The sequence below is a fragment of the Gorilla gorilla genome, chromosome 2, assembly GCF_029281585.2.
Source record: "Gorilla gorilla gorilla isolate KB3781 chromosome 2, NHGRI_mGorGor1-v2.1_pri, whole genome shotgun sequence".
NCBI classification, from domain to species: Eukaryota; Metazoa; Chordata; class Mammalia; order Primates; family Hominidae; genus Gorilla; species Gorilla gorilla.
In genome coordinates this window covers 143,861,119-143,888,231 of record NC_086017.1, presented here as the reverse complement: position 1 = coordinate 143,888,231, position 27,113 = coordinate 143,861,119, and the positions used below count along the sequence as shown (strand labels likewise).

The 27,113-nt window shown below is 35.9% G+C and overlaps 1 protein-coding gene across 2 annotated transcripts in view; it reads left to right on the top strand.

The window, feature by feature from the left end:
* Nucleotides 1–26,596, top strand: part of NPHP3 (nephrocystin 3) — a 41,824-nt gene extending 15,228 nt beyond the window's left edge. The window contains exons 8-27 of one of the 2 annotated variants that reach the window (XM_004036318.5): nt 1,472–1,546; nt 2,925–3,098; nt 5,758–5,861; nt 6,845–6,959; nt 7,232–7,375; nt 7,840–7,937; nt 9,948–10,050; nt 10,498–10,580; nt 12,351–12,489; nt 14,492–14,656; nt 16,022–16,116; nt 16,658–16,780; nt 18,050–18,239; nt 18,422–18,663; nt 20,091–20,166; nt 20,930–21,057; nt 22,513–22,753; nt 23,783–23,908; nt 24,488–24,603; nt 25,216–26,596. In XM_004036318.5, coding sequence (XP_004036366.4) covers nt 1,472–1,546; nt 2,925–3,098; nt 5,758–5,861; nt 6,845–6,959; nt 7,232–7,375; nt 7,840–7,937; nt 9,948–10,050; nt 10,498–10,580; nt 12,351–12,489; nt 14,492–14,656; nt 16,022–16,116; nt 16,658–16,780; nt 18,050–18,239; nt 18,422–18,663; nt 20,091–20,166; nt 20,930–21,057; nt 22,513–22,753; nt 23,783–23,908; nt 24,488–24,603; nt 25,216–25,396 — 2,718 coding nt within the window. In that variant the 3' untranslated portion in view covers nt 25,397–26,596. Of the gene's footprint in view, nt 1–1,471; nt 1,547–2,924; nt 3,099–5,757; nt 5,862–6,844; nt 6,960–7,231; nt 7,376–7,839; nt 7,938–9,947; nt 10,051–10,497; nt 10,581–12,350; nt 12,490–14,491; nt 14,657–16,021; nt 16,117–16,657; nt 16,781–18,049; nt 18,240–18,421; nt 18,664–20,090; nt 20,167–20,929; nt 21,058–22,512; nt 22,754–23,782; nt 23,909–24,487; nt 24,604–25,215 lie in introns of those variants that run through there. The other variant, XM_055383290.2, reaches the window with a different exon arrangement.
* Nucleotides 26,597–27,113: the final 517 nt, after the last annotated feature.

Sequence of the window (27,113 nt, the reverse complement as noted above, 5' to 3'; positions counted from 1 at the left end):
TTTTATAGAGATGGGGACTTATTATGTTGTCCACGCTGCAGGAGGAGACTTTTTATAGTGACTTTTCCTAACAGCATTGGGGAAAGCAAAAAGCTGATGATGGAATGAGAGAAATTTGATCATTCCTAGATGCATGTTGGGATAATTTTTAGAATAGATATTATAGGCTTTTTATTACTGTACACGGAGGCAACTTGGTAAATGTCTGTAGTTAATGTGAATAATACAATTGAAAACAACTCTAGGATTTTTACAGAGTTTTCACTTCCCTGTGCCCAGCCAAGAAATAAAATCAAATATGAATACAAGCATTTTTGTTTCCATCATTTAGTATTGAAAAGATAGCTTGAGAGCAGCATGACACATAAAACTAAAGAGACTAAGACAAAAAGGAAGTGCATTTTTATTATAATTTCCAGAGCCATTTCATTCTTTGTTTTAATTATTGTGGTATCAGCCTAGTCCACTACGTCCCACAAAAAAGATATTAATTTATCTTTTTTATTCTATTTATTCTATAACCTTTACTTTAAAAAATTTAGTATGCTAGAAGGATGAGTTTATTTTATAAAATAGGAGTGAAATAAGATCTCTCTGCCATGATTATAAATGTAAATGTAGGGTAAATCTCCATGCTTGTTCACTTGGTATGTATTGTAAAATCATTGCCTTATTCTAATTGTATCAAATAGTAGTAGTAGTAGTAGACATGTTCTTACAGATTGGGCATTCTTCTTTCAGCCAGCTCAGTCAGACTACGTAGTATACTATTTTGCTTTTGTCTTTTATAGAATTATAGCTTTATTGACATAAAATTGGATTTTGATGCATTTTGAAGGGTAAATATGTTGAGTGGTATGGAAATACATAAGAGAAAATTTGGAGACAGGGCAAAAAAAAAGTATACTTCTTGTTTTTTTTTTTTTTGAGACAGAGTCTTACTCTGTCTTCCAGGCTGGAGTGCAGTAGAGCGATCTCAGCTCACTCCAAGCTCCGCCTCCCGGGTTCACGCCATTCTCTTGCCTCAACCTCCTGAGTAGCTGGGACTACAGGCACCTGCCACCACGCCCAGCTAATTTTTTGTATTTTTAGTAGAGATGGGGTTTCGCCATGTTAGCCAGGATGGTCTCGATCTCCTGACCTCGTGAACCGCCCACCTCGACCTCCCAAAGTGCTGGGATTACAGGCATGAGCCACCGCGTCTGGCCTACTTCTTGTTTTATTGCTCCATTTTTCACACTAAATCCCTTGTGTGACCTTGGACAAGTTACTTACTTTGCCTCAGTTTACTCTTCTATAAAATGGGGATAAGACTAGTATCTCCCTCCTAAGGTTGTTGTGAAGATAAATTAGCTAATATGTGTTAAATATTTAGAATAGTTCCTGTCACATAAGCAGTATAAAAGTATTTACCACCACTTCCTTCTGATATTATGGTTTTTCTCATTGTTCTTAAATGATTTTTATCCAGATCATTGATCACTCAGGAGATCCTGCAGAAGGAGTATATAAAACTTATATTTGTGTAGAAAAGATTATTAAACAGGTAAATATGCATTCTCTGTAAGTTTTCATCTAAAATATTTTAAGATCGCTTTCTATAAAATTGATTTTTCCAGAGAAAACCACTTGCTTGTCTTTTTGAACACAGTACCTGAGGAAGGCGCTGTTGTTTCTGTTGGGAGTCCATCCTGTGGTATGTTCTTAGTATTACTAGGACCATGTATTAATATCTTTATCTCTCATCTATCTCAGAGGACTATTTGATGCTTCAATACGTAAGTGTAAAACATATTACAAAAGTGCTAGCTAAAAACTATGTAAGAGAAAGTGTTCATTTTATTCAATAGGGAGGCTCCTCTGTGTACCCTTTGAATTTTTATATATTAGGAAAGTCCCTCTCAGGTTTTCCGCCCATGGTATCCCTAACAGAAGAGGGGGATGAAAGCATGCCTCCAGGGGGGTGAGAACATGGACCAGGGAGGGGCCTTGAGCTGGAAGTCTCTATGAAGTTTCATGTGCTATCTTGAAAATTTATGTGAGTTATATATTCTGCCTGATATTATGTCTATGTTTGTGTTTAATATAAAAAATAATTTTAAATTATATATTAGAAAAAAATAGTAATAGTGATTATTTATTATTCCCCTCTCCCTCAAACAGAATGGGTGCAGTGGGAAGATGTACCATGTTTAGCCTGTGGTTGCCCACACCTTCTGACACCTTCCCCAGCCAACCAAAAACCCTATTTGAGAAGTAGGAAGCTTGAAGATTTATTATTAGAGAAAAAGAGTGAGCCCCAAAATGATGTGACCTCTGGCAACACATTTTGTATGGTGCTCTCTAGTATAAAGATTGTCTTTATCAAATTTGAGCTTCACAATCTTGCAAATTTTAGGACCCAGATAAATTAATTGAGCAGAATGAATGGCAGCAAGTGAAAGTGAATGTACTTACCATCATTAGTGCTTGAAGGATAACATATTTTCAGTAACCTAATATAAAAACTGAATATGACCACAGAGATACTTGAGATCAAGAAATCACATCTTAGTAATTCAATTCTTATAGCATATTTCCTAGTCATTAGTACTTTATAACTATTCACCAGCCAGATACAGCCAAAGATGTTGTGTGACATTTTTCAGAAAACAAATTCCATGGGATTCAAATATTCCTTTAATTTTATTTTTATAAAAAGAGGTATTCATTTCTATTATTTTAATATTTTTATTTCTTTTATTTGTTTTTAAATTAGTGATTTTTTTGTAGTTATCAGTTTATTCTTGTAGGTATTATACAAAGGCTGTATGTTTGAACTTGCCCTCCCAAAAGTAGGTGAAGCCCACTTTGGGCCTGGGTGACCCCGCTGTAAGATCTTTATTTTCTTCATTCATTTTTGTGTGGTTGTTCTTTGTGTTCAGGACATACTGGGTTTTGAGAACACAGACTTGGAGACTAAGGATTTGGGCAGTGAGGATTCCATTCCAGAAGAAGATGATTTTGGTGATGTTCTGTGGGACATACATGATGAACAAGAGCAAATGGAAACTTTTCAGCAGGCTTCTAATTCAGCCCATGAGTTGGGATTTGAGAAAGTAAGTGCTTGGAGTATTATTGCAACAAAGATCTGTTACCACTTAAAGGCTGTATTATGATTGTATTTTCATCTAAATATAGTTAAGGTTTATGATTATATTAGTTGTCTAATCTCATGGCTTGATTATTCATGTTGAGATGTGCTTAGGTTTGTGTCATAAGAAAGATATGTGAGATTCAAATGTGCTTATAAAGACTGAACATTTTTAGTTATGGACTAGAATTTATCAACCACATGTTTATTATGCCACCATCTGCAACTCACTCAGACCAGGATTAGGATAGCTAGGAAACTTGATAAGGATAGTAAGGCTGAGGCCAGGTGCAGTGGCTCACACATGTAATCTCAACACTTTGGGAGGCTGAGACAAGCAGATTGCTTTAAGCCCAGGAGTTTGAAACTAGCCTGAGCAACATGGCGAAACCTTGTTTTCACAAAAAATACAAAAGTTTACCAGGCATGGTGGTATGCACCTGTAATCCCAGCTACTTGGGAGGCTGAGGTGGGAGGATCAATTGAGCACAGGAGGTCAGGGCTGCAGTGAGCCATGACCACACCCCTGCACTCCAGCCTGGGTAACAGAGCAAGACCCTGTCTTTAAAAAAAAAAAAAAGAAAGAAAGAAAAGAAAAAAAGAATAGTAAGTCTCTCTGTTCTTCCAATTCTTGAATCAAAATATTACATTCAGAAAACAAAGCATAGTAGTTCATGAAATAGGCAGATAAGTCCTTCTTTATCAGTCTTATCAACATCCTTAAATATCTAAACAAATTATCAGAACTTGAAATATACAATGAAATCTATGTGCAAGTTAAAAAAATATAATAGTTAAAAATTAATGTAAGAACTAATATTTTAAAGAATACTATAGTAGCTAATATTAACAGTTGTATTTTTATAGAACTTTTTGAATTTAGACTGTCCGTTAATGTCCTGGTTCCATCATTTACTAACTAGATTTCTTCAAGTTACTTGGCCACTCTAAACTTTGACTTTCTTGGCTGTAAAACGAGAATAACTAATAGTACCTACCTCATAGGTACTTGTTGCAAGGATTAAATCAGATAATGCACATAAAGTGCTTAGCACAGTACCTGGCCCATGATAAATGTTAGTCGTTATTTTATGAGAAGTATTGCTATTGTTATTTTATAAATAAAGAAACTGAGGTTCAGATTAGGGTTTGCCTAAGAGTACACAGTGAGTAGATTGCAGATCTGGGAGTTGAACCTCGTTCTTTTCTGGCTCCAGATCCTATGGTTTTTCTTTTATAGCCATGGGTCTTAACCTGGGAAGCATGGATCCTATAAATGGGCTTTCTGTGGGACCATGAACTAAGTTGTTAGGACTTATGAGGTAGTAAATCAAGACTTTCTTTTCTCCTTCAGAAGTATCATTTCTATTTGAATTATTTGAGTTCCTGGGGAATATATTCTTTAGAGATATAATTTTTCTGCTTGTTAATTAAATATAACAAGTAGAAAAATTGATTGAAAAACTATACCAAGTAATTCATTACAGTTGCTGGAGAATTGTGTTATTCTAAAGCAAGCCTAAAGCTGGCTGCAAACTACTTACTATATACACTTTTTAAAATTCCTCATCAGCTATCATTTAGACCACTGGTACACTGAAGAAAAAGTCAAGTCTCAAGATAATTTTTGAAACTCCTTAATAAGTACTAAGATATTTTGGTTTTTGAGTGTGTCCTTTTTAGCTTTGAACCAGTTTTGAGTTTCTGGGGAAAGCTTGGGAAATAGGAATTCTTGGACTTTACACTGAACTCACTTAGTTTCAAAAAGATCTCAGGCAGCCTAGGCTAACCTGATTGTCTTGGGCAGATTGGGAGACTCCAAGTCCCCAGACAAAACCTGCTCTTATTTGGACCTTTTCTCACCCCCAGAAACTGAGGTGATTCCCAGGACAGGTGTTTATTCCTCTGACCAGGAGATCTAGGTGGCCTGCTAGTACCTTCAAGGTCTTCTGCAGTATTTTCTGTGATTTGGGGGCTACAGTGAGCTCCCTGAAACATTCTGCAAACATTTGAGTGTTGCAAAACCCCACAGGGACCTGAAATGTTGTCCTTTACCCATTAATTTACAGCAATACTACATGTAGAAGAAATTGGGGCCCATTTTTTGTTTGTTTGTTTGTTTGTTTGTTTTGAGACGGAGCCTTGCTCTGTCGCCCAGGCTGGAGTGCGGTGGCACGATCTCGGCTCACTGCAAGTTCCACCTCCCGGGTTCACGCCATTCTCTTGCCTCAGCCTCCTGAGTAGCTGGGACTACAGGCGCCCGCCACCACGCTCGGCTAATTTTGTTTTTGTATTTTTAGTAGAGACAGGATTTCACCATGTTAGCCAGGATGTTCTCGATCTCCTGACCTCATGATCCACCCTCCTCAGCCTCCCAAAGTGCTGGGATTACAGGCGTGAGCCACTGCGCCCGGCCATTTGAGGCCCATTCTTAGTTTACTAGTTCAGTCATGTTTTTGCCAGCCATAAAAGTAGGCAATTATGAGGGTGCTGTCAACTAAAAATAGATTTCATTTTCTCACACGGCTTTTCTCCAGTATTTTCAAAGAATAATCAGAAGTTGACTCTTCAGTAGTCTCAGAGGCATGTGCTTCCTTACAATGTAAATTCATTTTTTTTTCTAGTATTACCAACGCCTTAATGATCTAGTGGCAGCACCAGCCCCGATTCCACCTCTTCTCGTGTCTGGAGGACCAGGTTCTGGGAAGTCTCTTCTTTTATCAAAGTGGTATGATGCAGTGCAATTAAATTATTGTTGTCATTGTTTGAATTACTGAATCTATTCAACAAAATGTATTGCATGCCTGCCTTCCTGCGTGGCCTACACTAAACATTAACAAAGTAAAAAGGAATAAAACAATAGGTTCATGCCCTGAAATGCATAGAATTTGGATGTTAGAGAGAAGACACAGAATGAGAAAGGAATAGGAAGCATGAACATTTATGATTATGTATATAAATCACATAAGTAACAGCTATGGGAGTGCTTTGTAAGGAAATGATCATATGTGATATGTCATGTAACACATATGTTATTAAGTGGATTGTAATCTGCCTTTATTTGTAATTATTGCCTTTATTTAAAAGTTTCATTGATACTTTAAATATTTGAAACGACAAAAGCATACTAGTTAGAGTGAAATACATTCTACAGAACATCAAAATTAAGGATAACCTTCACCATGAATGCAATCTAGTTCTTCAAATTATGGACTAAGGTTCATATAAGCTAATAAACTTTATTATTTCATTATGTTATTTAAAAACAAGCAGTAAAAATATTTTCTTTCTTTCATAATTATTTACATTGAAGGGTTAGCATATGTAGTTGTCTCCTTTTTATTACCCTTTTATTTAAAGTTATGTTTGGAAAATAATATTTTTGTACCTAACAAATTTTCCTCTAGTAGGAATTTTTAATTAAAAGTTAATGCTTGTTTTACTAATACCTTACCCTCATATGTAAAGTACTTTGGTTTCTGTTAATTAGCATCTATTTGTAATTAAAATGAATCTACAATTTTTTAAAAGATTATTTAGAAAGATCTAAAAGTGGAGTAAAAACAGAAATCTCCATATTTATTTAAAAGTAACCGACCATCTGATTGCTCAGTTAGGCAACATTTGATGTTTACTGCATTGTGAATTCTTTTTTTATTGACAGTCAAGGAACTTTATCGGTTTTATAAAAGTTCTGTCTTTTTCTTTCAGGATTCGATTACAACAGAAGAATTCCCCCAACACACTGATTCTTTCCCATTTTGTGGGAAGGCCCATGTCAACCAGCTCAGAGTCCTCCTTGATTATTAAACGACTAACTCTAAAGGTATAGTATCCCATCTTTTGGAATTACAGAATTTTATTTAGATTCAGAAATTGTTGGGACTAATAAGTACCTACTGGTAAACCAATCTTCAATATTATCCACCTGTTTTGGTTTTGTATAAGGTTAAAAATAATATTCGATACAATCGGGTCCTCTTGGTGACTTGATTTTGGTTTATAAAAAAGTAAGAATAGAAATATTTCCCCCAGCTCTGTAACTACTTCAGTAACTACGTGTAACTACTTCAGTTTGTGTGTGTTCTTATCTTGTAGTTGATGCAGCACTCTTGGTCAGTCTCTGCTCTGACACTGGATCCTGCTAAGCTTCTGGAAGAATTTCCACGTTGGCTGGAAAAACTCTCTGCTCGTCATCAAGGCAGCATCATCATCGTTATTGATTCTATAGATCAAGTTCAGGTACCGTTTTCCATTTGTTACCTACTGATACACTCAGAAAGAGATGCAAATTCAGTAATAGCTAGAGCAGGCATTTATATGTTTGTGAGAAGAAAATATGATGTTATTTTTTATGTTTCTGCTTTATTTCTAGGGAGGTAACATGGATTAAAAAAATATATCGTATGCCCACAGACACTAATATCTTATTAAGAAAGACCAACTGAATTTACACAATTAACAAAGACTATTCGTTCTGACATATTTTTAGGGCCTTGACATTTCCTGACGTGTCCAGAGTTCAGATTGGTGATAATGTTTTGCTACTTGTTCTTTTAAAATTTTAAAATAAATCACTCCAAAATAAGATTTTTGTCCTTAATAAGATAAACCTAATGAGAATTTCATTTTATTTGGGGAGCTATTATTGGATTGTTTTGAAATATTTTGATTAATAGATTGAATTTTGTTTTTATATTTTTAAGCAAGTTGAAAAACACATGAAATGGCTGATAGATCCACTGCCAGTGAATGTAAGAGTAATTGTTTCTGTGAATGTAGAAACATGCCCTCCAGCATGGAGGTACGATGCCAACTTTAGTTCTTTCAGAGCACATGAAATGTTTTAAGTACAAACAAGGAAAGGTTTTTAATATGCATTTATGGTTTTCACATTTTTTATGTAACTTGCAGTGAGGGTGGGGAAAAGTGGGTGAATTTATGAAAAAAAAATACTATCTATAGGATTGTATAGATGGTGTGAACCTGTAATCCCAGCACTTTGGGATGCCAAGGCGGGTGGATCACTTGAGGCCAGCAGTTTGAGACCAGCCTGGCCAACATGGTGAAACCCTGTCTCTACTAAAGATACAAAAATTAGCTGGGCATGGTGGCACATGCCTGTAATCCCAGCTACTTGGAAGGCTGAGGCAGGAGAATCGCTTGAACCTGGGAGGCAGAGGTTGCAGTGAGCAGAGATCGTGCCACTGCACTTCAGCCTGGGTGACAGAGGGAGACCCTGTCTCCAAAAAAAAAAAAAAAAAAAAAGGGATTTGGTGGGAGGTTAGATAGATCTGGGATGCAAGGGAAAAGAAAGAGCCAGGATGATTCTGGAGTTTCTGACTTGAGAAATTAATTAATGTAGCTTCATGAACTGAAATAGGAAACGCAAAGGACAGGCAGGTTGTGGGGAAAAGGTGATGAGTTTAGTTTTTAATCATGGTTAGTTTGAGTAGCTCCACGTAACGATGTCTAGTAGGCAGTTAAATTTATAGATGACGAAAATAGAGAAAGGGCCAGGCTGGGAATAATAGACACCTGTTATTTTGAAATGCAAGCTCACTTTAATGGTCCTTTAAAAAGTAGTAGAGTGGCTGGGCATGGTAGCTCACATCTGTAATCCCAGCACTTCGGGAGGCCAGGGCGGGTGGATCACCTGAGGTCAGGAGTTCGAGACCAACCTGGCCAACATGGTGAAACCCATCTCTACTAAAAATACAAAAATTAGCCAGGCATGGTGGTGGGTGCTTGTAATCCCATCTACTCAGGAGGCTAAGGCAGAAGAATCGCTTGAACCCAGGAGGTGGAGGTTGTAGTGAGCCGAGATCGCACCACTGCACTGCAGCCTGGGCGACAAGAGTGAAACTCCCATCTCAAAAAACAAACAAATGGCTGGGCGCAGTGGCTCATGCCTGTAATCCCAACACTTTGGGAGGCCGAGGTGGGTGGATCAGGAGGTCAGGAGTTCAAGACCCAGCCTGGCCAACAGTGAAACCCCGCCTCTACTAGAAATATAAAAAATTAGCCAGACGTGGTGGTGGGCGCCTGTAATCCTAGCTACTTGGGAGGCTGAGACAGGAGAATCACTTGAACCTGGGAGGCAGAGGTTGCAGTGAGCCAAGATGGCACTACTGCACACCAGCCTAGGCAACAGTACGAGACTCTGCCTCAAAAAAAAAAAAAAGTAGTAGAGCAATTGGATCCCATGGAGCAGTGTTTCTCAACCTGTTTTTGCTCCTATAAGGAGCCATTTTAGACATTTTATTTGTAATTGCCTCCCCCAAGAAATTTTAATACCACACACATATTGTGTATCAGCTTGTGTATATAGGTATATGTGTCTTTGTGTACTTTATACATAAAAAGAGTAAGTTTTTTCACTCCCCCACAAATGCAATTTTCAGTACCATATCAAGAATGTATATTGTAATAGTTAAATTTCAGTTGCATTACAAGTGCTTGTGGACAATAATTGTGTCTAGTGCCACTCCTCATAGATACTCATACCTATGCTTAGTTTTACTGATAGTATGGAACATAGAACTAGAAATGTTTTACCATGTAACTATCTAATGTATATACTGTTTATTTTATAACGCTGTTTGTTGTGATTCATTGCTCAAAGTAATGATACACATATTAGAATGAGTAAGATATATTAACTACTTAATATGATTAATAGACATTAGTTTTGCTTATTTTACAAAAGCAGTATAAAAAGTTAATTCCTGTGGTGGATTTTAAATTGTGTTGTGGGTAATTACAGTTCTTGTTGTATTATTAAAATTTCATTTTTCTTTTCTTTAAATAAAAGGTTGTGGCCTACACTTCATCTCGATCCCTTAAGTCCAAAAGATGCAAAATCTATTATAATTGCAGAATGCCACTCTGTAGACATTAAATTGAGTAAAGAGCAGGTGTGTATTTTTCATTTTGATGCAATCTTTTACTCTCTCATCTTTCCTATGAAACATCTTATGTGAGACTTAAAATTCAATATAGGGGATCTGTTATAAGGAAAATTGGAGTTTAGTAATTGCTTTGGTAAATGTATTGCCTCTTAAACTAATGACAGGTAGAAAAGAAGCAATAAAAAAGATTTTGGTCTTAAGGTTGACTTTAGTATATAATATTAAGCAGGTATTTTAAAAGCAAAAGAGCATTTTCATACTGGCCATATCTGTGGTCTGCAGTTGGAAGGCTGCCCGCAGCCGAGGAGCCACCACTGCATGGTGTGATGTCACGGATGGCAGCAATAGTGTTATTTCTGTCGGGGTACTTGTTGATGGCTGGGTAGTAAAGACCGCTTAATTCCAGGGTGGTTTTTGTATTTCTGTTTTGTTTTTCTTGGTAAACTGGTGCAGGAGAAGAAGCTAGAACGACACTGTCGTTCTGCTACAACCTGCAATGCCCTTTATGTCACCCTTTTCGGCAAAATGATCGCGCGGTAAGTGGTGGTTATTTTACATGATCTTCTGCATGTTTTGTGTTTGCTGCAGACCCTTTCTCACCCTGCAAAACTGAGAACTGATCACTACACCAATCTGTTGAGCCACTCAGATTTTATTTGAATAGTGATACTAACATTTGTGAGAACATGGCTTACAGGTGCCTACTGTCCATGATTGTCAGAACTTGATAGATTTGTCTAATTTTCTTCACACTAATCTGTTCCCTATTGGAGGTTGCAAAAGAAAGCCATCCTCACCCTCATTTGTGGCCCCTAGCTTTGGGAAAGTGAAGGAAACAACCGAGGGTTACAATATTATTTCAGGTCTATCTTTGAATATCAGGAGGTAGATATATGGATATGAATTTTTAATTGTCTCTGTTCTCAAATCCTGATAAACTTTTTAATTATAAAATAGTTCTATTTTAGATATCCGTTAGTAATCTGCCTTTAGATAAGCATTAGAGTATCACTACTTTTATTTCCTCAGTATAGCTTTACCCTATTCTATCTATTCTCAACCGTTAGAATGTTTTACTACTTTTATTTCTTCTTCAGTATAGCATCACTCTACTTTGTCTTTTCTCAATCTGAGGTTAAAAAAAAAAAGATTAATACATTTTTTGTTATTCATTGCAATAGATGGCAATTCTAGCACACATATTTCCAGACACCGAATCTAGTACTTCTTGTCTCTTTGTTCCATGTTCTCATCTTGAGAACCAAATTTGAAATAAAAAAATCTTCTGAAACTTTACATTGCCCACGATATTTCATCTTTGTTTTTGTTTCTGAGACAGTGTCTCACTCTCTGTTGCCCAGGCTGGAGAGCAGAGGCTTGATCTAGGCTCACTGTAACTTCTGCCTCCCAGACTCAAGCGATCCTGCCACCTCAGCCTCTTGAGTAGCTGGGACTACAAGAGCACACCACCATGCCTGGCTTATTTTTGTATTTTTAGTAGAAGCGGGGTTTTGCCATGATTGCCAGGCTGGTCTTGAACTCCTGGGCTCAAGCAATCCACCTGCTTAGCCTCCCAAAGTGCTGGGATTACAGCATGTGAGCCACTGTACCCAGCCTGCCTGTGATATTTCCACTGTCCTTTTCCACTGTTAGTTGTGGCAACACATCTGGCCTCTGTGAACATCAGTGATACAATGAGTATGATTCAAGAGTGTGAGTAATTTTTCATACATTTAATAATGTTCATTGAAAGTATCTATTTTACTGTTTTTATTTTTGAAAGTACCTATTTTAAAGAGACTATAGACCCTTTGTTTTTTCTCTTTGTATATCTTTATATTATTTTTAAAAACTGGTAAATATTGTGTAATCTTTTAAAACATACCCCCCTATTTAATGATTTTCTTTAGCCTTGTGTTTTCAAAATTCTGGCTCCACACAAATTTAATTTGCATGGCTAACTAACAATACTTATCATCGTTTCCCTGCTTCCTGTATGTAGGTGGCATGCTTCTGGATAATAAGAACCATGTCTGACTCATTTTTATGTTCCATAATGCATAGTAATTGCTTAACAAATAATAGATTTCAGCATGTTTATTGCACTGAATTAAATTATATATAGTAAAATAAACCCAATGACTCTAGCAGCCCCATAAAACTACCACTTTCCTGTATCATGTTTTATTGAATTTGTTATTGGTTGCAGTACAAAAAATAGAGTTCATATTGTTTTTAATCGATCTCAAAATTTTCACAGATGTTGGCAATCTGTAAGAAATTAAATCTCTTCTCGATTCCAACAGTGCTGGGAGAGCAGGCAATTTAGATAAAATCCTTCATCAGTGTTTCCAGTGTCAAGATACTGTTTCATTATATAGACTTGTTCTGCACTCTATCCAGGAGTCCATGGCAAATGATGTGGATAAAGAGCTAATGAAGCAGGTAGAATGTAATAAACTTATAAAAAGGAATGTTAGTTTGCTTTGTGTGTGTGTGAATGGAAATAAATAACAATTCTTTTAAAATTTGTGCTTAAATATGTTTCAGGCATATGCAGGAATGCTGATAGCCATAGTGTGCTTGTGGAAATTTGTGTTTTCCTGATTATCATTGAGATTTATCATCTTTTCATGTTATTGGCTATCCTTTTTTTCTGAATTGCTGGTTCTTTACCCATTTTTTAATTGGGTCGTTTGTCTTTTCCTTATCGATCTGTAGGTGTCTTAAATGTTCTGCATACTGAAAACAAATCCTTTATTAGAAAATTTGCAAATAAATGTCTTTTTCCTGTTTGTTTCTTGTCTTTTAACTGTATAGTATCATTCATTATGTTTCATTCATTATACAAAGCTTTGTTTCATATATATATGTGTGTGTGTGTATACACACACACACACACACATAATTTCCTTCAAAAAGTTTTATAGTTTTTTCTTCGTGTGTGAAGTCCTTAACTCTTATTGATATCTTTTTGTTTATTGTGTGAGGAAGGAATCTACTTTTTAATCCTCTGTCATATGGATAATTAATTGTTCTTTTTACTAAATAATACATCTCTTCTGCTCATTTGCAATGCCAACTGACAAATATCAAGCTCACAAATAAATGTGGGTCTGTTTCTAGGCTCTTCTGTTCTGATTTTGCCTATTCTTTGCCAGTACCATACTGCTTAGTTGTTAGAACTTTAAAGTAAGCTTTGGTAGTTACTTGGGTAAACCTCCTTTTATTATTATCCTTCAGAATTGCCTTGTCTAATTTTCCATATATATATTTTTAGAATTAAGTGCTATGTAATTAAAATAACATTGTAGTTTTTTGTTGATGTATTCAATTTTGGTTTTTGAAAATATATATCTAGCAACCTCATTTTTTTTTTTTTTTTCCCGAGACGGAGTCTCGCCTTGTCGCCCAGGCTGGAGTGCGGTGGCGCGATCTCCGCTCACTGCAAGCTCCGCCTCCCGGGTTCAAGCAATTCTCCTGCCTCGGCCTCCCGAGTAGCTGGGATTACAGGCACCCACCACCACGCCCAGATAATTTTTTGTATTTTTAGTAGAGATGGGGTTTCACCGTGATAGCCAGGATGGTCTCGATCTCCTGGCCTCGTGATCTGCCCACCTTGGCCTCCCAAAGTGCTGGAATTACAGGCGTGAGCCACTGCGCCCTGCCGAACCTGGATCTATTTTTATGTTAACTTTTCAGCTTGGTGGTTCCCAGGGTTTGGACTTCTCAGCCCACTCCAAGCCCACAAGCTTCCTTGTATTCTCTCCACATCTGTGGGCTAATGTTTTTCTCATGCACCCCTTCACTGAGGCTGAAGGTCCTTCAAAGCCCTTCAAAGATCCTGGTGTTGACAAGAAAACTAATTCTACCTCCTTGCCTCACACAGCTTAAGGGCTCACCTTCCATCCCACTGTGGCTGTGAAAACCTGAGCCCTTACGTTCCTGGGGGATGCTGCCTGTCCTCTAGCTCCACTGCCACCATAGCCAGCAGTTCCAGCCCTTTACACTCTGACTTCAATTTCCTATTCATTTTTGGCAGTTGGAGGATTTCCCTTTATTTTTCTAAAAGCTGTGCTTTTAGAAATGTGTCTGATATTCATACGTGTTTATAATAGGAGGGCTATTTTCTTCCACTGTCTTCCTGGAATTGGAATTCTGCCATTAATTATAATAATATATTTTATGCAGTTTTAATTTTCACTGTACTTTTTTCTGTAAGAGTGTTATCTTTGGTGTGCTAGATTTTATATATACACTATCTTAATCTTCATTAATGTCTTTTGGACAGTGTGTTTTAATAAATCTATTTCTTGATTTATTAAATCATTTGAATTATAAGTTTTGGTAAAAAGAAATAGCCTTAAAAGAATTATGGAAATTTTAATGGCCGTTAGTTACTTATACAGGTGCTTTATGATTACTGTTAATTTGTTTTTCTACCTAGATTCTCTGCCTTGTCAATGTTAGTCACAATGGTGTGAGTGAATCAGAACTGATGGAACTCTATCCTGAGATGTCCTGGACTTTCTTGACCTCCCTTATTCACAGTTTATACAAAATGTGTTTGTTGACTTATGGATGTGGCTTGCTTAGGTTTCAACATCTGCAGGTAATGTTATTTTAGGCATCTTTTTATTTATTTATTTAAGAAACAGGGTCTTCTCTGTCACCCAGGCTGGAGTGCAGTGGCAAGATTATTTCTGCCAAAGGAATAAATTCTAAAGATCTGCTATACAACATTGTCTCTATAGTTAACAATACTGTAGTACACTTAAAAATTTATTAAGAGGGTAGATCTCACGTTAAGTGGTCTTACCACAGTACAATTTTTAAAATTAAAAAATAAGTCAGACACAAAAGATCAAAAAAGTTTCTTAAAGGTAGTTTATTTCTTGAAGAGAAAAAAAGTTTTTTTCAATTATGTTTCATTGAATTGCGGTATTATTATACAGTCATGCATTGTTTAACAATGGGGATATGTTCTGAGAAACACATCATTAGGTGATTTTATCATTGCGTGAACATTGTAGAGCGTACTTACACAAATCTAGGTGGTACAGCCTACCACACATGGAGGCTATATGGTATGGCCTATTGCTCCCAGGCTACAAACCTGCACAGCATATTACTGTACTGAATACTGTGTGTAACTGTAAGTATTTGTGTATCTAAATACAGAAAAGTTACAGTAAAAATGTGGTATGAAAGTTTTAAAACGGTATGCCTGTATAGGGCAGCTTCATTATAATTTTATAGGATCATCATCATGTATGCAGTTTGTTGTTGACCAAAACATTGTTATGTGCACATGACTGTATATGTATTAAGAGTTTGGACTCTGTAAGCCAGTCAGCCTCCTTTTCATGGATTAATGCCTATCTAAACTTGGGCAAGATCTAAGCCCCAGGCGGACTTTGGCAGTTTACGAAAGGGGTTGTGAAGCAAATTAATTGAGGTGGTTCTTGGTCCTTGTGAGGTACTAGAAAGATGTTTAGCACATAGAAGTAAATCTTTAGGAAGTTTTGGCTAAAATAATTCCTATCATCTGCAATGCCATGGTTGATTTATATATATATACAATTGTAAATGAAGTCTTACATTTGAGTATGCTGTATCATATTTGTAGATGTGAAATGTTTGCAATTTCACAGCCTTTTTCCTTTCTTTATTGTGTATTGTTTGAATATAATTTATTCTTTTTAGTAACTTTTCATTCCACACTTCTGAGATTTTTAATGTATTAATTAAAGTTTGAATTAAATTGTGTTTTGAGCTTATAAATATTAGTACAGAAATTTTTATTCTAGTAACAGTTTATCAAATAAATATGTCCTAAATTTAAAAACATTTAAGTGACATTTCTATTATACAGCTAAAAATAGGAATAATTATAAATTCTTTTTTGCACATCTCTTGTTAGATGTACAGTGACTTACGTAAAATAGAACTCAGTATTTCTTCTTTTTCTCCCTAGGCTTGGGAAACAGTGAGACTGGAGTACCTGGAAGGCCCCACTATTACTTCTTCATACAGGCAAAAGCTAATCAACTATTTCACCTTGCAGCTAAGGTATTGTAAATGTTCCTGTTGTTCTTCTGTAACTTCTGCAACACACTACCTTTGTGTCCTTATTTCTGTTTCTTAGCTTACAACTTAAAGTACAAAAACTTAATTATTACAAAAAAGATTAAATCCTCTCCCTATTCTGTTAATGTCAGAAGAGCAAAAGATGATTTTGTCTTTTAATATTATGCTAAAAGTTTAAACAAGGAAAATCAATGTAGGATCATTTTATTATTTTTATTTTATTCCAATAGTTTGTGTCCATGTATCTGTATGTGTATATATGGGTCCACTGAGTGTTTTTTTAAATAGTTCAATTTTAGGAAAATACTTTTAGAGTTTGGTTGATGGTTCTGCATATCACTGAGTTTATTTTCTTAGATTGGTAAAGTCTCTGATTTTGACCTAACTTTTTTAGTATTAAATTATACTTAAAGAATCAGAGATATATGTTAAATATTTTTCTTCCTTTGACATTTGCCTGAAGCCTTTTTGAAGCAGTCTCATTGTAGGAAGATATTGAATATTGTCTCCTCTCTTTTGATAGTCAGGACAGAGTGACTTGGAGAAGTGCAGATGAACTCCCGTGGCTTTTTCAGCAGCAGGGAAGTAAACAGAAGCTGCATGATTGCCTTCTTAATCTCTTTGTGTCTCAAAACCTTTATAAAAGGTAAGAAACATTATAGAACATCCTTCCCCAGAAAGAGAGATTTAAAGTTGTTCAGTTTAACAAAGAAAAAATGGTATTTTTAATTTAAAAATTAGTCTAAGTATCTGAAATACAAATAGTGTAGGAGAAATCTTGAGACAATTTACAAATCTCTATTAGATCTGCTTTTCCCAAGAGGAAAACATAGAGTACTGCTGCTTTATGAAATCAGAGCTGGAATGATTTTGGTTCAACTTTTTATCTTATGCTTACATTTAAGCAGGTCTAAATTTAAACCACTCAGAGAGGTGGTTCATAATGTCTGCTTCTTTGGGCCTTCAGATATCTGAAAGCGTAGCCTTCAAACCAGACTCGGGTCCAAGTAGAATCTGTCTGGTGTTGAATTTATTTGTTTTTGTTTGTTTGTTTACTTTCTATGTCTGGTGTTGAATTTAAAGAAAGAATTACCCTAATTCAAAAATGTATTCTGTTTGTCTCTTTTGATATGTTCTAGTTTGTCAGTGGCAGAACTACCTTTTTATGAGCCAACTGTCTAACCTACTGAGCTTCATGAGGGTTTTTTTCTGCCTTACTTAGAGATTTAGACATTTCTTATACAATAAGTATCATAATTTATTTTGCTCCTACATAAACTCTCTCAAATTTGTTGCATCTCTTAAGTTATTTCTGATCTCCATTCCAATTTTTCATGATTCCTTTGAAATCAGATATTTTTTAGTTTACCAGCCCCATACTACTTAAGATCACCTACAGATGAATAAGCTTACTTTTGTCATTCAATTTCTTGATGAAAATACAAAGTAGATACTCTGTGACAGTTTATTTTTTATTAGTTTCTTCTCTTTGAATTTCCATACTTAAAATAATTTTGGGAGTGAACTCAGCAGTTGGCTCCATATTGTGAAATGTGTAAAAAGGATTCAGATAGATTCCCATTGGTAGGTAGCCATGATGGTATTAAGGATAACAGCCAACACCGTGGAGTACTTACTGTGTGCCATAATCCCCCTACGGTACCAGCTGAGGCAGGTAGTGTCTCCATTTCTGCAGATGAAGGTGATGAGGTCTAAGAGGTCAGATAACCTGCTCAAGATTACATAGCTAGGATAGTGGTGGAATTCAGATAGTGAGTGGTCTGAGTCTTACCTCACTACACAGTACTCGCCTACTAATAAATTGTCAATAACTTGATATTAATTCTGGAATTTTGATTCTGTAATGGATTTTAAAGTGTGTTTTTCATTAAAGTACTGTTATTTTTTGAAACAGGGGACACTTTGCTGAGTTGCTGAGTTATTGGCAGTTTGTTGGCAAAGACAAAAGTGCAATGGCAACAGAATACTTCGATTCATTGAAGCAGTATGAGAAAAGCTGCGAAGGCGAGGACAACATGAGTTGCTTAGCTGATCTTTATGAAACCTTGGGGCGATTTCTCAAGGATCTAGGCCTTCTCAGTCAGGTAAGCTCAGCACATCAATGGCAAGCCAGAGACAGGTGGGATTTTTGTGTTCACTCTTCTCTTTTTCCAAGATGTTAATGTGGTTTTCATTTGTTGTGCTATAATCCTTAATATTTAATCAGATGACAGATCTTGCAGCATTTCACTCACTTTAACTGGCCTTTCACCCCTTTTCCCCCCAGGCCGTAGTACCTTTGCAGAGGTCTTTAGAGATTCGAGAAACAGCTTTAGATCCCGATCACCCGAGAGTAGCCCAGTCCCTCCACCAACTAGCAAGTGTATACGTGCAGTGGAAGAAGTTTGGCAATGCAGAACAACTGTATAAACAGGCGTTGGAAATCTCAGAAAATGCTTATGGTGCGGACCATCCATATACTGCTCGTGAACTTGAGGCACTTGCAACTTTGTACCAGAAACAAAATAAGTAAGATTTTTTAGATCAGTAATACCTGATTTTATGAAGGGGAATTACAGTTTTAATGTACTTATAGGGTAGGCTTTGTTTTATCACTGTGTACTTTTCCGTACCCTGTGCCTAGTCTTCATGTGGTAAACAGAGAAAATTAGAACTATAAGATTCATCTCTGTTTGACGATGCATGAAGGATAGAACATGGACTTTTGAGTCATATAGTCTTGGGTTTGAATCCTGGCTCATTCACTGACTAACTTTGAGTGCTTTACTAATATAGGTTTAGTATCCTTTATCCAAATGTGGAACCAGAAATGTTCAGGATTTTGGATTTGTTCAGATTTCAGAATATTTGCATATATATAATGAGATATGTTGGGGATGGGACCCAAGTCTAAACATGAAATGTATTTATGTTTCATATACACTTTATACACATAGCCTGAAAGTAATTTTGTGTACTAGTTTTAATTTGTGCATAAAACACAGTTTTGACTGTGGCTTGAGTTGACCCATCACTTGAGGTCAGGTGCAGAATTTTCCACTTGTGGCATCATGACAGCACTCAAAAAGCTTCTGATTTTGGAGCATTTCAGAATTTGGGTTTTCAGATTAGGGATGTTCAACCTTTATGGGGCCAGCAAACCATTGCCCATAGGCCAAGTCCAGTTGTGTAAATAAGGTTTAAAGGGAACACAGCCAAATTTTTTTCATGTATATATTATCCATGGTTGCTTCTGTGCTTCAGTGGTGGAGTTCCTTACTTGGAACAGAAAGCACACGGCCCACAAAGCCTAAAATATTAACTCTCTAGCCCGTTATAGAAAAAGCCAATCTCTGGTATAATAAAAAGTCTTTCTTATCTATCAGGCACCCAATGAATGGCATCTCTTCCTCTATTAAAAATTATTTCTTTTGCTCTATCATAAGTGATACATAATGGAATTTTTTAACTTATAGAAGTATTGCTTCGTACAAATTTTGTGTGAATTTCACATTTAAACTTGACCAGAAATTAGCCTGTGCAGAAAAAGTTGTTAATTAAAAATTATTAGTGTGCTATAGAAAACTGAAATTTTGGATTTTCATTTAGTTAGGTTGCCCTTCAGAGACTCAGGATGAGTTAAATTAGTTAAAGATGATCAGATGTCAGCTACTTAAAGGACTAGACTTGCTTTGTTTTGTCAAAATTTTTTTAATTGAACAGAACTTTTTATTAGAAAACCATCCATGACAGACTAAGATATCTTAGTGTTTTGTCATATTTTGTTTTATGAAAGGGTTTTTAGAGATTCTTAATGTCATGACTATCATTTCTAGAAAAAATGCTGTATTTAATAGCCCAAAAAGACTTTACACTATGAAAAGAGTGCTTTCATTTCACTGAAGTATACTTTGAATATGTTTCTTTTGTTTGACTTACTGTAATTTTTTTTTAAGATATGAACAAGCTGAACATTTTAGGAAAAAATCCTTTAAAATTCATCAGAAAGCTATAAAGAAAAAAGGCAACTTGGTAAGGAGAGATTTCTTTTGTGTTGTGTTTTGAACGTAAGAGGAAAAGAGCATCATAAATGCATACACCCCACATGTTTAAGAGCTTTAGATTTTAAAATCTTCTAGTTTTTTAGAAGAGAACTACTTAACATTTTCTTATTTATGTGTTAAAATATCATATTACTGAGAAGTACAATTTAGACTTTAAAAAGTGGAACTCTAAATTCATTTGAAGGTTAGGTTTTGAAAGACGGAATTTAAAGCTACCTCAGTTCTTTAAAGGGTTGGAAAAAGGAATAAAATAAATTTAGTTAACATTTTGTGTTATGTTCAAATGTGAAGAAAGCCTTCCCCTCAAATACACAATAAAAGTTATTTTAATTTTTTTAAGTTGCTGATAAAGTCTAAATGTAGCATATTTCTTTAATTTAAAATGCTGTGTGCATTTTTATGGACCTGATGTTTATGTGTTTACCTATGGGGTTGATAAATATCTGCAAATTAATTATATTCTATTATTTCTTGAAGCACTTTGAGATATAGTTTACTTTCTAAAATATAATCATTTTCATGAAATAGTTTTTAATGAATTTTAGAATGTTTTGCCATGTGGAAATATTTGTATTTGTAATCATCAAGTTAATTTAGTGTGATGCTTAAAATAATAGTTATCTAGATTAAATGAGAAAAAAGGAAGATTTTTTAGGACCCTCATATATTGTTTCAGAATCAAGGATTGCACCTACTTAGTGATTGCTTTTCATTTTTCATGTTTGCTGCAGTACGGATTTGCCCTTTTACGTAGACGGGCTTTACAGTTAGAAGAGCTTACATTAGGTAAGGACACACCTGATAATGCTCGGACCCTCAATGAACTGGGTGTTCTCTACTATCTTCAAAATAACCTGGAGTGAGTACCATGGGGTTAATAATGAAAATAATTAACCATTTTCTCTTTGATGCAATGCTGTTTTACATTTTTATCAAGTCTAAAGCTAGAAAAAAAATGATAAAAACCATGCAAAATTTCATGTATGATGTTATATAATGAGCATACACATACCTTAAGACCATGGCATTTTCTCTACTGTGTTTCTTTTCACACTCTTTTTTTTTTGAGACGGAGTCTCGCTCTGTTGCCCAGGCTGGAGTGCAGGGGCGTGATCTCGGCTCACTGCAACCTCCACCTCCCATTCAAGCTATTCTCCTGCCTCAGCCTCCCGAGTAACTGGGACTACAGGTGCATGCCACCACGCCCGACTAATTTTTTGCATTTTTAGTAGAGACAGGGTTTCACTGTGTTAGCCAGGATGGTCTCGATCTCCTGACCTCGTGATCTGCCCGCCTTGGCTTCCCAAAGTGCTGGGATTACAGGCGTGAGCCACCACGCCTGGCCCACATTGTTTCTTAACTGGAAAGTTATTCTGTAGCTTCCCTGGTGTATTTTATATATTTATGAAAAGTGAGTTTGTGTAGATATTGTGCATGAGATCTCACAGAAGCAGCAGCTTGGGACTAATAGTAAATAATGTAGACGGTTTCTAGTTTTGTCAGTTTATTTGGGCAAAAGGATTCAAAATGACATTTATATGTTATAAAAAGTATTTTTGGACTTCATATATCAGAAAAATATAACAAATTTGAAACTTTGGATGTCAGAAAAGTATAATAAATCTGTAGCCCACTTACAGAAACTTATATAAAAAATAATGATTTATTCTTTTGTTAAAAATTATTTAGTACTGGCTGGGCATGATAGCTCATGCCTGTAATCCCAGAGCTTTAGGAGGCTGAGGCATTAGGATCACTTGAAGCCAGGAATTCAAGACCAGCCTGGGCAACATAGTGAGACCCTGTCTCTACAAAAAAAATTAATAAATTAGCCAGACATGGTGGTACACACCTGTAGACCCAGCTACTTGAGAGGCTAAGGTGGGAGGATCACTTGAGCCTAGGAGTTCAAGGTTACACACATGCACACATACAAAAAAATAAAATAAAGAAATAAAAATTATTTAGTACTAACTCCAAAGGGAGGAAGAGTGAATACAAAAATCTTTTATTGGACCTAGGTCTAATAATTTTTAAAGTATAAAAGTTTGTTTTGGAAAATATCTATCAGTTTTTCTTTCAGAAGTGGAGAATTGAGGCAATCATCCACACATTTTAGGCCCTCAAACTATCAGGAAAAGGGCAGGAAGAGATAGGGGTGGGGAAGAGGGGGAAGGTAAGATTTTGAGCTGAATCTCTTATTTTAACTAGAATCTAAGAATAAAGATGAGTCAGTTCTCCACTTAATTTAGGGGTCAGGATTCCAAACTCTAGAAAATAGATAGTTTAAGCCATTTTGGGATTGTGTTCACAGAACAGCTGACCAGTTTCTGAAGCGTTCCTTAGAAATGAGGGAGCGAGTTCTAGGACCAGATCACCCTGACTGTGCTCAGTCTTTGAATAATCTGGCAGCTCTATGCAATGAAAAGAAACAGTATGATAAAGCAGAAGAACTTTATGAAAGAGCTTTAGATATTCGGAGACGTGCATTAGCTCCTGATCACCCTTCTTTGGCATATACGGTGAAGCATCTTGCCATCTTGTATAAGAAAATGGTAGGTAATCTTTGAGATTCTTACATGTTTTATAACATATCAGTTAAGCCATAACTACTATCAGCAAAATAATTTATCTTTATGAGGGACAGGTTAGTTTATATGAGCTTTAAAAATCATGATTTAACTTTTAACAAGTAACTGAGCAGAACATTTAAAAATAATTATTTTATACTGAACTGGTTACATTGATTCTTGATTCTGAAATAATATACTAGTAAATTAATATGCTGGGTTTGTTTTGTTAAATACATTGCAAGTACAAATGCATTTATTAGCATTCTAATTCAAACTTATTTTACATTTCAGAAGTTCTGAAATTCCACCAATATTAAGTTTGCTGTGTAAAGCAACATAAACATAAGAAATCAGGAGATGTCTTTGTAGTTGATTAAATGAACATTTTTATTTCGTTCTTTCTTGGCTTTGCCTGTAATTAAATGTAACCATTGTTTGCCGTAGGGTTCTATACTGAGTGATATTTGGGATTTTTATAGCTGTTCTCAAAAAAGAAAAAATTCCAGGGAAGCCTGCTTTCATTTAGCATAGTTACAGAGCTTTGTAGACTGTCTTTAGACTTTGTGGGTCCATTACTGGTCATCCTGACACCAAAGTTGTTTTAGTAAGAAGGGTACATTGCTGCTATTTCTGCCCAACTTTCAGGTGAAGTGAAGTAGTTAGAAAAATCTGGAAGGGATTTGGCAAGAAATGAGCTTTTTATTTTGATGCAGTCTCCAAATTATGTGCAATAGTAAATCTACTTCAGCTGATATGTTTTTACTACACTAGAAACAGTAATAGTGGATGATCCTAAAGGGTTTTCTGAATTATCAAAAATGCTTTTCTATACAGTGTAGCTTTAAATTTTCAGTTATCTATAAACTTAATCATTAAGCTGATAGGAAATGCTTCTGAGATTTTTTTCCCTCAAAATTACCCTTTAATATGAAATTTTACTTATGGAAAAAGCTCTGATAAGATAGTATTTATTGCCTTATATTTTTGTTAGATTTAACTCTTGTTTTTTAGGGGAAACTTGACAAAGCTGTACCTTTGTATGAATTGGCTGTTGAAATTCGACAGAAATCTTTTGGCCCAAAGCACCCTAGTGTAGCTACTGCCTTGGTGAACTTAGCTGTTCTTTATAGCCAAATGGTAAGTTCCCATATTTTAACGTTGTATCAGTGAATGATTTTATGGTATAAAATATAGGTAAACATGAATTAGATAGGGAACACTAAATAGAACGAGAGACAATTTAAGGATATTTCTAATACTTCCTTTAGTACTTGAGAAACTATTGAAGTTAGACTTGTACGAAGGTCCCTTCCTCTTAGTGTAAAACACTGTTAGTTCAGAGCATAGGCTTAGTTTCTAAAATTCTGGAGATACCCTACATCCCTCCATATAATATTTATTTAAGTATTTAAGCCTGTGACGTTTGATTATGATGGGTGAGAATCAGGTGGGGGAGCCATTGGGCAATAAAGGAACAGGTTTGTGCTTACAGTATTGGATTATGGTCAAATGGTTACCAAGCCAGGTCTAAATCTTAAGTATCTGACTTTCTATTATACTGCTTCTCCTATGATTATTCATAAGTTAATCTGTTTATTCCCATCTTTTAGGAGGATATAAACATTTTAAAGTACTAATCAAAGTAGGTTAGCTTAGTCTAGAATACATTAATTTCAGAAACCCAGTGTGCATGAGCATTATCATTTTTTTTATAAGAAAAAACACGTTGAAGCTTTGCCATTATATGAAAGAGCATTAAAGATTTATGAAGATAGCCTGGGTCGGATGCATCCTCGAGTTGGAGAAACACTGAAAAATTTAGCTGTGCTTAGGTAAGAATTTTTTTCACTTTCCTTATACAGCCTCTTTTATTCGAAGTAGCTTTGTCTTAGAATAGCACAAAATATATATTACTGAATGTTTTTTCTTAGAGTGGGGAGGGGTTGTTTTTTGCTGATTGACTTCAAGAAGTACTGAAGTAGTATCCAGAAATGAAATGAAGCCTGCATGATCTATTTTGCAGAGGAGCATATGTATGCATCATGGCAAACAGTGAAGGATGTTTTATACTACATCTGGCTCTGGGAGTAATATGGGTAATTTGCTGTCCCCAGAGTGAATTTGCCATTAAGTATATGTTGACTTTTGCTTGCTCATTTGTATTTTTCTCAGGATGCAGAGAATACCTAACTTTGCTTAGCAATTTCACTGCCTCTATTACAACATGGTTTTAATGATATCCATATGAGACACAAAAATACTGATACTGGTAGAAAGGAGAAGAGTTTGGGTGTTGTTTTACTGGTCTGCTTGAGTGAATACACTGGAAAAAGAGGGGAAATGGGCAAATATTTACAGCTTCTTTTTCTGTATCCCATAAGGTCATTTTGAATTGGTAAGAGGTTATATTCTCATTTTAAGAGTTTTTGTTTTCTCTCTCAAAGCTATGAAGGAGGAGATTTTGAAAAAGCTGCTGCATTATACAAAAGGGCAATGGAAATAAAAGAAGCAGAAACATCACTCTTGGGTGGAAAAGCTCCTTCACGCCATTCATCAAGTGGAGACACGTTTAGCTTAAAAACAGCTCATTCTCCTAATGTTTTCCTTCAGCAAGGACAAAGGTAATAGCAGCAGTTAGAATTCTTTGCAAATGTACCTTAAGACAAAATAAACATTTGGAACATTTAAATTTGAAACTTCAAAAAAAAGGTGTACGAAATTTTACTATGTGTGATTTAACTGCTATTTGTATGAAGTTGTATTGGACTACATTAAGTTGGAATTGTGATTATGTCTGTTTTAGTTGTTTAAAAGAATTTTCCTATTATATGGTATCCAAGGATGTAGACACATTAGAATTATAAGATGACATGAGGAGCAAATCATGAAGAGCGGATTGGTCTTTGTTCAACAAGAGCTGGCAGAGTAGTTAAGGAGTTCAAAAATTCCATGAATCTTGGCCAGGCATGGTGGCTCATGCCTGTAATCCCACCACTTTGGGAGGGTGATGCAGGAGGATCACTTGAGGCCAGGAGTTCGAGACCAGCCTGGCCAACATGGTGAAACCCTGTCTCTACTAAAAATACAAAAAAAAAATTAGCTGGACCTGGTGGCGCATGCCTGTAATCCTAACTACTCAGGAGGCTGAGGCATGAGAATCGCTTGAACTCAGCAAGTGGAGGTTGCTGTGAGCTGAGATTGTGCCAGTTCATTCCATCCTGGGCAACAGGGTGAGACTCTGTCTCAAAAAAAAAAAAAAGAATTCCATGATTCTTTTGAGCTCTCAAGAGCTACTTTAGCCTTGCCATTCCTCTTGCTTTTCAGCAGTAGTCTGGCCCAATTCTCTACCTCAAAGGAAAGTTTCAAGGATTAAAGGGTTAATGTTTATGAACGATTCAAATTGTCTTCAGTGAAACACATTAGTCACAAGAATCCCTGATTGCTGCACTTTAAAAAATTCTTTACCTTTTCCTTGAGCAGATTGGTCCAGTCCCTCTGCTTTCTGTTCTGTCTACATTGTGTATTATTTATTACTATATAGTATATGTATCTGCATAATGTCTGAAGTCATTAATGCAGTAACAGGTCAAGCTCTTTAGCATTCTTTGACTTTTCCCAAAATATAGATATGACATTCTCCTTTATCTTCCTTCTTAGATGGCCTAAATCTGTCTCTTCATTTACCTCAAACTCAAATTAGTATGCCATTTTCATACTGAAAATTAAATATTTTTATGGATTTTATAAATATTGCAACATTTTAGATATTGTTTTGGACCATTTGTGTATTTATATATAATAAAATCATCAATTTAATACTTGTAAGATCCTAACATGTATTAATTGTAAAAGTGAAATATGTAATAGCCACACTTCACTGTTTTAAAATAAAAGTGCAATTTCAAGTTCTTTTTTCCCCACTCTAGTTTATACAAGAGGGCTGTTTTGCATGATTTTTAAAGAAATACGTTGAACTTTTTTTAGAACTTGAAATGGACCGGGCGTGGTGTCTCATGCCTGTAATCCTAGCACTTTGAGAGGCCAAGGCGGGAGGATCATAAGGTCAGGAGATCGAGACCATCCTGGCTAACACGGTGAAACCCCATCTCTATTGAAAAATACAAAAAACTAGCTGGGCGTGGTGGCACACACCTGTAGTCCCAGCTACTTGGGAGGCTGAGGCAGGAGAATCGCTCAAACCCGGGAGGCGGAGGTTGCAGTGAGCCGAGATCACACCACTGCACTCCAGCCCGAGTGAGACTCCATCTCAAAACAAAACAAAACACAAAACAAAACCTTGAAATGTTGTCAATACTTGCTGCTCAGTAGTTTGCTCAGCTTA